This window comes from Capricornis sumatraensis, chromosome 1, assembly GCF_032405125.1.
Source record: "Capricornis sumatraensis isolate serow.1 chromosome 1, serow.2, whole genome shotgun sequence".
NCBI classification, from domain to species: domain Eukaryota; kingdom Metazoa; phylum Chordata; class Mammalia; order Artiodactyla; family Bovidae; genus Capricornis; species Capricornis sumatraensis.
In genome coordinates this window covers 95,377,240-95,392,601 of record NC_091069.1, presented here as the reverse complement: position 1 = coordinate 95,392,601, position 15,362 = coordinate 95,377,240, and the positions used below count along the sequence as shown (strand labels likewise).

General features: G+C 41.5%; 1 protein-coding gene and 1 non-coding gene across 8 annotated transcripts; one reads left to right on the top strand and one right to left on the bottom strand.

Moving 5' to 3' along the window:
• Positions 1 to 1,451: 1,451 nt before the first annotated feature.
• LOC138093502 (U6 spliceosomal RNA) lies at positions 1,452 to 1,555 on the bottom strand. The gene has a single exon (XR_011146106.1). It is a non-coding gene; the product is annotated as a U6 spliceosomal RNA (small nuclear RNA).
• Positions 1,556 to 8,468: 6,913 nt separating this feature from the next.
• Positions 8,469 to 15,202, top strand: TPRKB (TP53RK binding protein). 7 transcript variants are annotated; one of them, XM_068978589.1, is made up of 5 exons: positions 8,469 to 8,510; positions 10,299 to 10,461; positions 11,565 to 11,687; positions 12,978 to 13,154; positions 13,673 to 13,759. In XM_068978589.1, the coding sequence occupies exons 2-5, from the start codon at positions 10,321 to 10,323 to the stop codon at positions 13,757 to 13,759; spliced, it is 528 nt and encodes a 175-aa protein (XP_068834690.1). In that variant the 5' UTR covers positions 8,469 to 8,510; positions 10,299 to 10,320. The 7 variants fall into 7 exon arrangements, with proteins under 7 accessions (XP_068834690.1, XP_068834714.1, XP_068834682.1 ...); XM_068978613.1 differs by lacking the exon at positions 8,469 to 8,510 and adding an exon at positions 8,529 to 8,624 and having other exon boundaries at positions 10,362 to 10,461; XM_068978581.1 differs by lacking the exon at positions 8,469 to 8,510 and adding an exon at positions 8,540 to 8,624.
• The last annotated feature ends 160 nt before the right edge of the window (positions 15,203 to 15,362 follow it).

Sequence of the window (15,362 nt, the reverse complement as noted above, 5' to 3'; positions counted from 1 at the left end):
CCAGGGTGTGCCATGGTTATTCTAACGCCACTTTTGCCCCTACATTTTTGTGTCTTTTCCTGTGGACCTAATGTGGATAGGGAAGACACATCAGACTCCTTTTTTTGTTTGAAATCTTCCTTGGGTTGATTGGATTTGTTCTTGACTTGGTCTAGGTTGGACACTGTTTGCCAGGGCTGGCATAAAAAAAGATCACGGACTAGGTGTCTTAAACACTGGATATTTATTTTCTCACAGTTCTGGAGGCCAGAAGTCCATGATCAAGGTATCGACAGGGCTGGTTTCTTCTGAGCCCTCTCTCCTTGGCTTGTGAATGACCATCTTGGTCATTTGTCTATACATGATCTTCCCTCTGTATCTATGTCAAGGTTTCCTTTTCTTTTATGGAAACCAGTCACACTGGATTGTGCCCCGCCTAATGAACTCATTTAAACTTCACTTTTTAAAGACCTCATCTTCCAAGTACAGTCACATTCTGAAGACCAGGTGGTTAGGATGACATCAACATACAGCTTTTGCAGGGACACAACTCAACCTATGACAGGTCCACGGTGGTGGTTCTCTACCCCAGGGGCACAGCTCTTGCCCTGGGGTTTCTCTTCGCCTTCGCTCTGGTCATTTCCTCTGTGCCCCTTCTGTTTCCTGGATCCACAGCTGCTGCTTCATGGTCTACTTCCCTGTGCGGTGGAGCATTTTCTTCCATGGTTTCCCAAGGATTCATGGGATGCAAACTTTTTGAGGCTTTTGCATGTCTGAAATGGGTTTATTTCATTCTTTCACTGCATGGATAAGTTGATACACTATACATTTGTAGGTGGACAGTTGAAAATGCATTTATTCATTATTTTTCCATAGTTCATTGCTGCTGTTAAAAACCCTGTGCTATTCTGATTTCTGTGCTGCAGTCCATGGGGTCACAAAGAGTGGGACACAATTTGGCAACTGAACAACAGTAACAATTCTGATCCCAGAACTTGTATTTGTGACCTGTAATTTTTGTTCCTGAAAGCTTTAGGATCTTTATCTCAAGTGTCCTGAAATACCATGATATGGCTTGCTGTGGGTAATTTTATTGGCTGCGCTGGGTCTTCGTTGCTGCGTGAGGGCGTTCTCTAGTTGCAGCAGGCAGGGGCTGCTCTTGCTGTGTGCAGGCTCCTCTTGTTGCTGATCACAGGCTCTAGGGCACATGGGCTTCAGGAGTTTCAGCTTGAAGGGTCTAGAGCGGGGGCTCGGTTGGTTGTGCCTCACAGGCTGAGTTGCTCCACAGCATGTGGCATCTTCCCAGATAAGAGATGGAACCCATGTCTCCTGGCATTAAAAGGTGGATTCTTAACCACTGGAACACCAGGGAAGTCCCTGGTGTGGGTGTTTTTAAAATTCATAATGCAAATGAGGCGTTCCAGTCTAGCAGGCTCTGTGCATCCGTTCTGGGAAAGTTTTTTCACTTCCTCTATATCTTTTAGCGCTTCCCCAATTTGCATGTCATCCTTGTGCAGGGACCCTGCTAATCTCTATATTGTTCCAATTTTAGTATATGTGCTGCCGAAGTGAGCACTACCTTCTCTGTTTTCTTTTGGGGGAACTTCTATTAGTTGACTATTTGATTTTCTGAAATGTACCTCTTAAGTTAATTGTATTTTTGTCTATTTTCCATTTTTAATCTTTTTTTAATCAAAAATTTTCTCAGCTTTATTTCTACCCTTCTATTGGTTTTTTGCTGCATATTTAGATCTGTTTTTTCTGCTATATGTTTTTAATTTCCAATAGCTAGCTCTTCTTTTCTGAATGGCTATCTTTCCCTGGCACTTCATTCTTTTTTTTTAATGAATGCATTATCTTTTCTCTCTTTATAAAGTCATCAGTTGTTAAGTTTCTTCTGTTCTCTGGATCAGCCGTTTTTGGTTTTGGTTTTCTCCTGTTTGTTGATGCCTTTCTCTCTTGTTAGATGTGATCTTGGAATATCTGGTGATCTTTGCCTGTTGTTTAGTGCTTAAGATTGGAGCACTCAGAGCTGCTGGAAACTGCTCATGTATGGTAGACTTGTAATAAGGCGGTCACTCACCTTGTTATTTTTGTTTAGCTTCCCCTTGCTGCACAGAATCAGGTTTTATTTTTCTCCATTTTTTTTTAAGCCCTTAAAAATTTTCTTTTGTATTTCTGGCTGTGCTGGGTCTTCGCCGCTACACAGGCTTTCCTTTAGTTGCTGCGCGTGGGGCTCCTCTCGAGTTGCAGTGCACAGCTTCTCACTGAGGCGGCTTCTCTTGTGGAGCATGGACTCTAGGGCTCCTGGGCTCCAGAGCGGGGCTCCAGAGCACAGGCTCAACAGTTGTGGTGCACAGGCTTAGTTGTCCCGAGGTTTGTGCGATCTTCCTGGATGAGGGATCACTCTTGCATTGGCAGGTGGATTTTTTACCACTGAGCCACCACGGAGACCCTGTTTGTCTCTATTCTGATAGTTAATATCTTTGAAAGGTTTACTGTACTCTCTCATCTACCATTCATCCTTCCTCCCCTTCTCTTGTGAGTTTTTAATCTTTGGGAGTTTATCTGTTTTGGTGGGGTTTGGGTGGTGAGTAGAGATATAGACATGAGTTCAATCTAGCCAGTATTGCTGGGGTCCAGCCCCGGTGGATCCAGGGTAATTTGAAGGGGAGATGGAGTCGGCATCCTAGGAAAAAGCTATATAATTAGAAATATAAAGAGAGATTAGAAAAGAATAGTGTAGTAGGAAAATTAGTGGAGAAAAAGAGGCTGAATAACTTGGTTTACGTGGAATACCAATAAAACCTTGAGAAAAGAGGTTTGCACACCTACGTAGGCCACTGTCGCCCACTTGAATAGCGGAGGGTGCCCCGCCTTGGGCTCCCTCTCGAGTGGGTCTTAGAAGCCAGGGCAAAATTAGCAGGCTTGGCGAGCATCCACGCTCCAGATGGGAATTCAGCCAGAAGGGGAAAGAAAGAACGACACGAGGGAATCAGTCTTTCCAGAAACTGATCCGTTTCTTTATTTTCAGGTTTGCTTATATACTTTTTGTTACACATAGAGATAGAATACAGAGTCACGTGGGATCAGCAGACCTGACCCTTGTCAAAATCAGGTGCTTCATATAAATGTATACAAAGGTCTTAGGGGCTTTATGTCATCTTCTGGCCATGAGGCCTGCTGACATTTTATGGCCCTTTCTGATAATGGTCAGTCAACCAGAAAACTTATTTTTTCCAGGGTGATTTTTTCTTAAACCTGGCGCCACCCTCCGAAGGTACCAGATAAAGTTTCATTCCTATAGGGTGAGGGTGCAGGGGGTTATAATCAAGAAAGGAATTTACTTAGCCTCCTTGGAAGGAAAGTTATGACCAACCTAGATAGCATATTCAAAAGCAGAGACATTACTTTGCTGACTAAGGTCTGTCTAGTCAAGGCTATGGTTTTTCCAGTGGTCATGTATGGATGTGAGAGTTGGACTGTGAAGAAGGCTGAGCGCCAAAGAATTGATGGTGGTGTTGGAGAAGACTCTTGAGAGTCCCTTGGACTGCAAGGAGATCCGACCAGTCCATTCTAAAGGAGATCAGCCCTGGGTGTTCTTTGGAAGGAATGATGCTAAAGCTGAAACTCCAATACTTCGGCCACCTCATGTGAAGAGTTGACTCATTGGAAAAGACTCTGATGCTGGGAGGGATTGGGGGCAGGAGGAGAAGGGGATGACCGAGGATGAGATGGCTGGATGGCATCACTGACTCGATGGACGTGAGTCTGAGTGAACTCCGGGAGATGGTGATGGACAGGGAGGCCTGGCATGCTGCGATTCATGGGGTTGCAAAGAGTCGGACACGACTGAGTGACTGAACTGAACTGACCTGAACTGAAGGTTTAACATGATTAATATCAAAGGTTAATACTTATTTCTCTTATATGCTAGTTATATTCATTAATGTGTATAAGGGCAAGGAATATGGAGACTTAGCAGCAAATATTGGCCCAACAAATGAAAACCCTTCACCAGTATAATTTCTAACCAACCCACATACTAATAATCTAACTTCTCAAAAGAATCTGTATTTAGAAAGTTTAAAGCATCTCGTGCCTCTGACGGTTGGGAGGCTGTAAACAATCACATGTGGCCGGACGAACCTGTTCAGGCAGGCTAGAGAAACTTCAGAGGAGTTTGTAAGTTGAAACATTCTTGTCACACCCAGGAATTTTTATTGACTGGAGCTGCAAGTTGACTCCTTCTCCGAGAGAGGTGGTGGGGGACAGCCCCCCGTAAAGTCAGAGGTGTAGGTGAGAGCATAAAACAGTAAAGTTGGCAGACTCTGGTTTGGGGGGTAGATGTTTGGGAACAGGAGGTCTCCTGAGGCTCAATCCCTCCTTTGTGTATGCCGAGCCTCCCTCCTCATGACCTTTGCCACAGGCCAAGTTCCTCACGCTGGTTCCTGGCACAGTATAATGAGACTTTGTCAATTAAATGAGTTTTGGATTTAACATCAGTCTGGTAAGCTTGATTTTTAGGCATTACGTTCCAGAATTGCAGGCCGCTCAGTGCTCTAAGTCATGATCTGGACCCATACAGTCAACTACAGATACTCCTACTATGGAGAAAGCCCTACCTAGAATCCTCTTTGAACCACCTTTCTAGTGTAATTCTAACAGCTGCCCCAGAATTATATCCTAAAACAAACTCATGAATGTTATCCCACTCTTGGAAATTTTGAATGGCTTATGGCCTTGAGAATCCATTTCCAACTCCTTGGCAAGACCTTGTGTGATCTGACTCCCAGCTGACTTTTCAAAGCCTCTGCCATGCTCCACTCCATTCTTCACTGTGCCAGCAGTTCTTGAGCACATACACATTTATGCCACGGTATCTCTGTCTTTCAGATTGTTTCTTGGCTGTAACAGCTCTCCTGAAGCCTCTATGGGCAAATCATTCTCAAAGCCCCATCTCCTCAGTAAAGCCATCTCTCCCAACCTTACCCACCTACTGAATTACTCCTTTAGCTACAAGTTACTTTGTAGGACTATTTAGCATTTATTTCATTTATATCCTGTTATGTGAAATACAGATTCCAAGAATGGTCTCCTCCTCCTTCCTGAAAGTGCCATCTGCCACCTGGCCCATCCTCCCCAGTTTTGCCTTTGCAGGCAAACCTAGCACTCCCTAAGCTGACTGGAGCCCAAGGTAAACTCTGGGCCTGCATGGCCCTTACAGCCCCCCTATGAAGCCCTCTCTATCAGCCATCCCTCCACTTTGGAGTTGGAGGAAATGCTGCACGTCAGGCCACGAGCTCTGGCTTTATAAGCTGCCATGGAAGGGTGAGATGATGTACAGAAGTGTAGAGCATCTGACTCCCGTGTGAGGAGCCTTAAATAGTGAAATGCAGAAGAGAGAAGGGAGCCTGGCAGGTGAATTCCCCCTCCATTCTCCCTTCTGTGGAATACTCGTGGAATGGCTTTTCCTACCAAGCCTTCCAGAGAAGAACCAACCTGCTGAGTGAACACATATACCAAACAACCTGTCTTTTTGGCTCACTGTGAAGCCTGTTCCTCACCCTCACCACTCTATTCTTATATACCCCCAATAGAATTGTTATTTAGTCACTAAGTCATGTCTGACTCTTTGCGACCCCATGGACCATAGCCTACCAGGCGCCTCTGTCCATGGGATTTCCCAGGCAAGAATACTGAAGTGGGTTGCCATTTCCTTCTCCACAGGTAGGTGGTAGTGGTTGCTACTATATCGACATTAATGACTTCAGAAATCGAGGGTAAAGTAGAACTACCTCAAGAGACCAACTGTGACCACATACACAGAGATTATAAGGGAATATTAATAGCATCAAAGAAAATGGAAATATTAAAGAGCCCTCTTTCCATCTGCTAGAGGTTATGTTCAAGAGAGAACATTTTCAACAGCCTGACACAAGGCATTTTTCTATTTCCTTATGAAGCAATTCAGCAAATTTAATTTCCGTTTTATTTAAACTTTTTTTTTTTATTAAAGTATGGTTGACTTACAATGTTGTGTTAGTTTCTGCTGTACAGCAAAGTGAATCAGCTATACATATACATTGAATATATATTCTATTCCTTTTAATATTCTTTTCCATTATGGGTTTATCACAGAATATTGAATAGTTTTTTGTGCTATACAGTAGGATCTGTTCTATGTAAATGATGGAATCACAGGATACACTATTTTTATGTCTGACTTTTTTTCAGCATAATTTTGAAATTTGTCAATGTTATTGTATGTAGTAATAGTTGATTTCCTTTTAACTGCCAAGTTGTGTTCTATTGTATGGATATACAGTTTGTTTATTCACTTAACAAGGGTTTGGGCTGTTTCCAGCTTTTGGTGATCACAGACAAGTCACTTTGAACTGGACAACTTTGTCTTTTTAAATCAACTTTACTGAGAAATTTTACAAAATGTACTCTTTAAAATGACATAATTTGATGCATTTTAACGCAGGTTCCCTTGTAATTAACATGACATCAGGACATAGAACACTGGCTTCATCGCAAATGTTCTCTTGGGTTTTTTTTTTTTTTTCCAGTGTCTCCCACTTCCCCATCCCTAACAACCACTAATTTGCTTTCACTCTAGAATAAATTTGCTATATTTGCAATCCCTATAGTTTTGTAGAAATGGAAACATACAGTAACAATTTTACTTTGCTTTTTTTGCTGAGCATGTTTTTAGATTGATTCATGTTGCAAGTATGTTCATTCCTTTTATTACTGAATAGTATTTCATGACATGAATTTACCACAATTTGTTTATCCATTCATGTATTATTGGGCACTGGGTTGTTCCCAGTTTGGGGCCATCATGAGTAGAGTTGCTATGAACATTTATGTTCAAGCCTGTGGGTGGACACGTTGTCACTGCTCCTGGTTAAATATCAAGGAGTGGAACTGCTGCGAATGGTTAAGTACGCACGTGCAAGGGAGTGTGCTCAGTTGTTTCAACCGTGTCTGACTCTTTTTAACCCCATAGACTGTGGCCTGCCCGGCTCCTCTGTCCATGGGATTCTCTAGGCAAGAACACTGGAGTGGGTTGCCATGCCCTCCTCCAGGGGATTCTCCTGACCCAGGGATCAGACCAGCAGTCTTGCATCCCTGCACTGGCAGGTGGATTCTTTAACACTGGCACCATGCATTTAATTTTTTAAGAAACTGCCAAACTCTTTTCCAAAGTGGTTACACTATTTTAATTTTATACTCCGACTAGCAATATGTGAAGGTTCCAGTTCTGGATGTTTGACAACACTTGATATTTAAAAATTTTAAGGTCTTTCAAATTTTAGCATTCTTATGGGTATGTAGTAATAACTCATTATGTTTTTAATTTGTGTCTATTTCCCTGATGACTAATGATGAGCATCTTTTCATGTTTTTATTGGCCTTTCATGTATCTTTCCTAAAATGTGTTTAATTGTGCCATCTATCCTTAATCAGGTTGTGTCTCTTACTATTTTCGAACTGGAGTTGGTTATATAATCTGGATACCAGTCTTTCCTCAGAATAATTTCATATATATTCCCACTGGGCTCAAGCCACACGGTTCTCTTTGCTCTTTCTTAAATGAGGCCATATCTGTTCTGAGTCTTTTAACTCTCTCTGTTCTCTCTGGAATTGCTGCTCTTCAGATACACACAGAACCTGCCTCCAAACCTCCCCCAGTCACAAATGGCCCTTTTTGGTGAGATCTTTCTTAACCATCCTATTTTAAAAGGTAATACTCACGGCCTGACATTACCCCCTATTCTCTAGTTTTTTCTCCTTAGCACATATCTATCCTATTTATTATTTACCTTTTTGTTTAAAGGAAAGTATTGACCTAGATGAGCCCCCAAGCATAAAAAACATGGAAGAATAACATATTAGAATAACATGGAAGAAAAACATCCATTTAGCGGATGACCTCCTCTTTCGGAGGCTGATATACTCAGGGATGGCAAACTTGTGAGCCTGCTGGGCGAAGAGGTTGTACTGACACCTCTCTCAAGTACCCTAGGCAGATCGCCGAGCGCTTTCGGCTCCAGGAGATCCTGGCCAAGTGGACCTCGTCCAGAACAAGAAAAAACTGAGTCCTGCTTGCCTCGAAAAAGAACTGTAGAATCTCGAGCAGCGGAGACATATGTAGAGCTCATCGGAGCCATTAATTTTCTTCGCATAGAAGGAAACAGGATGTCTCGTTCAAGGCCAAGCGGCTTAAGGACGCGGCCAAGACCCGCACTCAGGCTTCCGGCCCGGTCGGAGGAGCCTTGCCGCCACTCTCATAGGAAGTGGCGGACCGAGCCCCTGCTCCCCTTCGGGTCAGCAGACGCGACTCACGCCGGCGAAACACTGTGTAAGGAGGTAGCTGAGAACCTTCCTCCGACCCCGACCTGAAATGACACTGCAGGGTCGGGTAGGGCGAGGAAGGAGCGCAGCTGCGGCAGATCTCCCGGAAGCTGAGGGCTTTGTTTCCGTGGGGAAGATCTTACGAGACGGACGGGGACGCGACGGTGAGTACTCCTGGCGCCACATCGCTGGCCGGGTCGGGCGGCGACTGGAGACCAGTGATTTTCCAGATGATACCTGTGATTCTCGGCGCCCTCGTTTATCGAGCGTTTGCCAAGGTCGGGTCCTGGGATGCAGCCCGGCAGTGATCGGCTCAGCCTCCCTTCGAGGGCGGACGATACAGCATTCTGATGAGCCTCAGACTCACCAAAGTTGTAACAGAGGAGCTCGTAGAATAGGAGACTAGTCCTGGGGGCGCTGGCAAATGGGCTCTTACTGGCCAGTCGAAGGGAGGGAGGATTAACTCAGAGTAACCGGCTGTCCGAGGGGGCATGCTGGGTAGGGACTGGGGGTGGTGACAAGCTGGAAGGGCCAGTGCGGCTGTGGGGAAATGAGCGCGGTCTGCAGGGCTGCGCTAGGAAGCGGAAGAGGGAGGAAGGTCTCAGATCACAGTCTGGGACTCCGTGACATAAAGGGACTTGATAGCAGGGCAGGATTTGGTGTACGTTTTGAAAAGATCACTTTGACTCCCGGGTGGAAGTTGGATGATAGGAGGGAAGGAATTGTGAGGCGACTTCTAGGAGGTCACCGCTGTTGAGGAGAGAAGGTGGCCAACGGCGGTGGCAGAGTAGGTATGGGAGAGAATTGGACCCTTCAAGGTGCTACTTAAAAATTGACAAGAGTTTTGCATAAGATATGGGATTTGAGTGGAAGGTAAGTATCCAGCGATGGTTCGAAGTTTCTGACCTAAGTGAGTGAATTATATAAAACAAACCAAAACCATTTTTGACATTTGATAGGCGCCCTTTTCCCCCTACTGTAAAAACAAAAAACACAAAAAAATTGTTTCCTCCCTGGTTATATGTACTCATTATCTTTTGTGTGCTCACTGTAGAAAATTCAGAACATGCAAAAATATTTTTTCTAGAAAACAAAATTGTCTGTAATTCTGCTACCCAAGATGGCCATATTTTGGTGTGCTTCCTTTGTTTTCTGAGTCCATTTTGGGGGGGGGGGTAGAACTGGGTATACATTCTATGTATATATATATTTTTTCCATTGGATGTTATCATGATAATAAAGATTGTGTGGCCCTGCTGTGCCAAGACATTATTAACAATTATTAATTTTCACAATTTTATTTTTCCAGATGGTAACAGAAAAAATCATATGTAATTCCAGCAAGTCAAAGATAATATTTTGTTGTTTTTTTCAGTAGTTTTCTTTTTGTGTACATTTTTAAAACCCCACATATTATGCACATTTTGTGTTTTATTTTCCAGTCAGATGTTAAGTACTTAATGTTATTTATTACTATATTTACACATCCTTAGCTACTCTTCAAGACTACAGTTTTTAGTGGTTGGTCAGTAAAGCCACTGTAGTTGGGCCTGTTACTAGTTAGGTAGGTTTTCAACCTTTTACTCAGGATGATAAAAACATCTTATTACATAAATCTTCAGATTCCTTAATGCTGTAAGTACCCTGTGGTCTAAAAAGTGTCTGGTACCCTGCTCCTAGTTGTTGAGAATCTCCCCCTCATCCAGAGCCTACCTTTTCTGTACAACTAGGGGACCGGGTGTTGCCCTTGATCGTTCTGCAGGAAGGAAGCTAGAACAGCTTAGCAGGGTTAGGAAGACAGTCTGTCATCAGGCTGCCAGATGTTTTGGGGTGGATTTTTCAAGTTTAACAGTTCTACATCTTACTATTAAAGTTGTAATACTTTAATTGTGAGCAAGGATATTTGTTAGTGACTTACAGTTGTTAACTTTTGGTCTTTTGGTCCTGTGCAGTAGCATCCTGCTTATCTATGAAATGCAGTTAACACATCAGCTGGACCTATTTCCTGAATACAGGGTGACCCTTCTGTTATTTAAAGATGTAAAAAATGCTGCGGGCTTGAGAAAAAAGGCCATGGAAGGTGCCATTGATGGCTCATTAATAAATCCTACAGTGGTAAGTACTCATGGCAATGAGTGATTTTGCATGATGTTATGGGTTAGCCCAAAATTGTTATCTTCATGTAAAAGGACTTGTCTAACCTGTAGAGTGGATTCAGATTTGGCCAGCCTTCAGTTTAACAGTGAATAGAAACCAAGTGGGAGAAGGCAATGGCACCCCACTCCAGTACTCTTGCCTGGAAAATCCCATGGACGGAGGAGCCTGGAAGGCTCCAGTCCATGGGGTCACTGAGAGTCAGACGGGACTGAGGGACTTCACTTTCACTTTCATGCACTGGAGAAGGAAATGGCAACCCACCCCAGCGTTCTTGCCTGGAGAATCCCAGGGACGGGGGAGCCTGGTGGGCTGCCATCTGTGGGGTCGCACAGAGTCGGACACGACTTAGCAGCAGCAGAAGCAAAGTGCTGAGCCCCGTCCTGACGTGAAAGGTGGTTTCCCTCTGATATGATGGCAGATGCCTAGATATCCATCCTCTTGTGTGACCTAGAAACCCTCTGTAAAGGAGGCATTGCACAGTGGTAGAATCACCAGTACTTAAATCCCAGTTATGCCATTTATTATGACTTTGAGCATGTGGTAGCCAGCCTTTATTCAGTGCTAATTTGGTAAGTTCTTTATATTACTGCTAACTCACTTAATCTTCACAACAACTCTATGAAGTAGTGAGATGATTATCTGCTTCTAAAAGATAAAATGCTAAGGAATTTGCCCAGGTTCCCTTGGTGGTAAGTGGCAGAACTGAAATTCTAACCCATTCTTTGCCTTGGTTTCCTCATTTATTGCACATGAAAAATAATAAAAGATATCAAATAGGGTAGTTTTGAGTAGAATAGAAAATAAAGTTTAGATGTTGAGAATATGGCCTTTCCCATAATAATAGTCCTCAATAAGTTGTTTTAAAACTTTTTGTATCTTAATTGCCTGCAGCTGTAAAATTCTGTGATTTTTCTAAACACCTAGGCCCTTGAGATTTTGACAGTTTTGAAAATATAGAAATTATGATGAAGTAAAACAGCCTGACACTCGAGGGTACAGGGCATTGCTCTTCAGAGTGCTCCAGATTCTTTGTGTGTAATTCTTTCTGTTCTCTTTGGTAGATTGTCGATCCATTTCAGATAATTGTGGCCGCAAACAAAGCAGTTCACCTCTACAAACTGGGGAAAATGAAGACAAGAACTCTATCTACTGAAGTTATTTTCAATCTTTCCCCAAATAACAATGTAATTAATATGGAATGTATACTTTCTTTATATCTTTTGACCTTGTCATGGTAGCCTGTGTGTGACTCAGTGTTAACAGTGAAGAGTGAGTGCTGGACAGAGTTGAGGTTTAGCATTGCCGCCTACGAGACAAGTAAGCATTGGAATCACTCATGAAATTTAGCTAAATTAAGTGAGGATAGTTTTATTTGTCCTTCCTGACATACAGAGTCAGGAAAATGCTATTTAAATCTCATGATAAAAATTAGGCATGGGTATTTGTGTGTTACCATGCGCATCTTTTATTCTCCCTATAAACTCTTTGAGGATAGAACCATGCCTTTTCCATAGACCAGAAATCTGCCTGATACCTAGACTAGCTCTTAACACATGCTCATACACTGCAGTACATAGGAAGAGTTTGTGTTTGAGATATTGATAGTAATCAAAGTTTTTGAGTTAAAAACATTCCACCTGGGCATATTTTTTAAAAAACCAACTAATTTTGCTGATGAAGTTTAATTATTACTCATGGGGTCACAGAGTCGGACACGACTGAGCAACTGAACTCACTAACTAGTAACTACTAAACACAGTCAAGTACTGACATGGAGAGAAAGATTAGGAAACGTGTGGCATGCTTTAAAATACAGATGTTTGAAAAATTTATAAAATGGGTAGTAATGGAATTCCCCAGTATCTTGGGGAAAATTACTGGGTGATTGTTTCTTTGAGATCACTGAAATAACTCAAGAGACTGCAGTTCATAAACATGTGTTAAGCTTGCTCCTGTTCCAGTCTAGGGTCAGAAATGTTCCCAAGAAAGGCAGATGAACAAGATAAAGTTCAAATGTCCTAAGATAATTGATATAGTGGAATAATAATGCAAATCTGTGGGAACAAAGAAGCAATTCATTCTATAAGGAGGATAGTGCTAAAGCAGTGACCTTTGAACTGGACCCTTGAAAGATACTGGCAGCCCAGGTAGAGGACAAAGTGCAGGCACAGGCAAGAAAAGTAGGAAAGGACAGGAGCCCAGACAGCCCCACTGGCTGGAGGGCAGGAGGGCGTGCTGAGTCACTGGGTCCATCCAGGTAAGTCCAGGCTGGATTCTGTGGGAATGAGGTGCAGCTTCGAGCGGGGAGTACTCTAGAGGCAGGGGTGGTAGAGATGAGGGAGGGACACTGCGAAACTGTAGGCAGAGAGAACCACTAGGCTATGAGAAACAAGAATCTGACCAGGAAAGGCTGCAAATGGGGAGAGGTTTCATGTGTTGAGACTACTGATTTTATTGTCTTTTTCACCCCTTAGATTTCAGAGGCCTTGAAAAAATTTGGTATCTCAGCAAATGATACTTCAATTCTGATTGCTTATATTGAAGAGGGTGAAAAACAAATAAATCAAGAACACCTAATATCTCAGGTAGAAGGTCATCAGGTTCCTCTGGAAAATCTCCCTGAAATAACAAATATTACAGAAGTCAAAAAGGTTTGTAAACTGCAATTTTAGGAAGAGCATGACAGATGTGGAATAATGCTGTTTGCTTATTGATCACCAATGCTTCTATATTGTTTTCACTTTTAAGAAAGGTTAATATAGTTAAAAATTACTTGAAAAATGATAAGACATGCAAAGAAGTGCAGATTTATGTAAGATATAATTAGAAACAGGTGGTAAAGACATTCTTTTAAAAAGAATAGATAACTTTAGATATCAAGCTTACATTTGAAATATAAAATATAGTATGAAGTTAATGTCTAGATGTGTGCTTTTAAAATTGGTACAAATGTTTTGATGTTTTGAGAATTATCACTATAACTGCAGTTGATACTTTTGACATAAGTGATGAGTTGCTGTTTACTTTGCATACCTTAATCACATTGTGATTCCATCCTATTATCCCAATAATTGAGTAATAAATTAGGTCACATAAACGTTTTTGTATAATGAAAATTAGTAGTGCATGAATATGTCAGCATGTTGTAATCTGTCTTTTATGCTTATAGGTATATAAACTATCTTCACAAGAAGAAAGTATTGGAACATTATTGGATGGTATCATTTGTAGAATGTCAACAAAAGATGTTTTGTGAAATGACAGAAATATTAAAAATTTTTCAGCTTTTATAAAAAACATTGTTTTTCCTAGATCATAAAATCTGTTATGTTGTATTGTATAAAGTTTTAAAACACAGAATGGTAACAAAGGGAAAAAAAACCACTCCTGGTCCTACCTTTTCATATTTTAAAAGATAATCACAGTTATTGTTGTTATTGTCTTTTGTTTCTGTCCAAATATATTTTATTTTTATATAATTGGAATAATTGCAAACATTTATTGAATGTCTACAATGTATGAGGTTCTTATCTAAATGACTTTATATCCATCAGCTCATACTCTTGCACTTAATTCTGGCTACTCCAGCATCACCCGTTCCAAGCTTTCTGGTTCCAAGTTTTTGTATGCAAGAATTCATTTAATTATCACAGCATCATATGAAGTAGATTACTCCCGTTAAAAGGTTGTACAAATAATAATGTGCGCAAGGTCGTACAGCTAAAAATCATGTTTTATAAATGGTTTTTTTTTTTTCATATTTTGTCTTAAAATATGGTTGTGTCAGTCAAGATAGAGTAGGTTACAGGCCGTATGTTAATGTTTTGTTAAAGTTTGCTTGTTCTTAGTCTTGTCTATGCATGGGCAAACACTTCTTTTCTGAAATATTTGAAAGTAAATTGCATACCTTGGGGCACTTCACCCTCTGTTGTATTTAGTTGCCATGTCTCTCTCAATTATTTTTTAACTGAAGGAGAATTGCTTTACAGAATTTTGTTGGTTTCTGTCTTATATCAACAGTCATGTCTCTTTTAAAGGCTCCTTTAATCTAGAACAATTTTTTTTTTAAAGGTGATGTTGACATTTTTTGAGGAGTGCCCCAGATGTCTTTCAGAATTTCGGAATGAGTTTGTTCGTGATTCGAGTCAGTTTAAATATTTTGGAGAATGATACGTAGACTTTGTGTCCTTCCGGTTTTACATCACTGGGAGGCACATACCGTCACTTGGCCTTGTCACTGGTGGTACAGTTTGGTCGCTCTGTTAAGGTGGTACCCCAGACTTCTCCATTATGAAGGCGTCTTTTCTCCTGAAGCCTAGGGAGAAGCCAAAGCTGCCCTACAGCTCAAAGTGCCTGTAGCCAGGATTAAAACTCCACGTGACCCGATTTGATGCTCCTAATGACTCCACACAGCCGTAACTATCGAACATGTTCTTTGTAAAAGTGAAACTTCACATAATGTAATTCTATTTTTATATATTAACACTGCTTTCCATTTTTCATTTTGCTTTTGGAAGTAAATCTCTGTACACATCTTTTTCTGTAGGATAGCTTCCCTTCAGTGGAATTACTGGGGAAGAGGATATGAATTTTTAATACCAGAAAGGTGCCACTTCGCAGTTGTAATAGCAGTGCACAAGTGTGCCAATCTCAGCAGACTCACCAACAGTGCCTTTAAACTTCTCAACATTTTCACCATTTTGAAATGTCAGACTACTGGTGAAGGTGAACTATGTTTATTTGTTATGAAGAGTTTTGAAAGGATTTATACCTGTAACTATATAGATTTCTTTTTTTTAACTCTATGACCCTTTGGGTGAAGGAGGAAAAAATAGTAATACCATTTCCTGGGAAAAAAG

Coding starts and splice junctions, on each gene's coding strand:
- TPRKB (XM_068978589.1), top strand. CDS start 10,321: ATGCAGTTAACACATCAGCTGGACCTATTTCCTGAATACAGGGTGACC. Junction 11,688..12,977: donor ATCTTTCCCCAAATAACAAT/GTAATTAATATG, acceptor TTCACCCCTTAG/ATTTCAGAGGCCTTGAAAAA. Junction 13,155..13,672: donor ATATTACAGAAGTCAAAAAG/GTTTGTAAACTG, acceptor TTATGCTTATAG/GTATATAAACTATCTTCACA.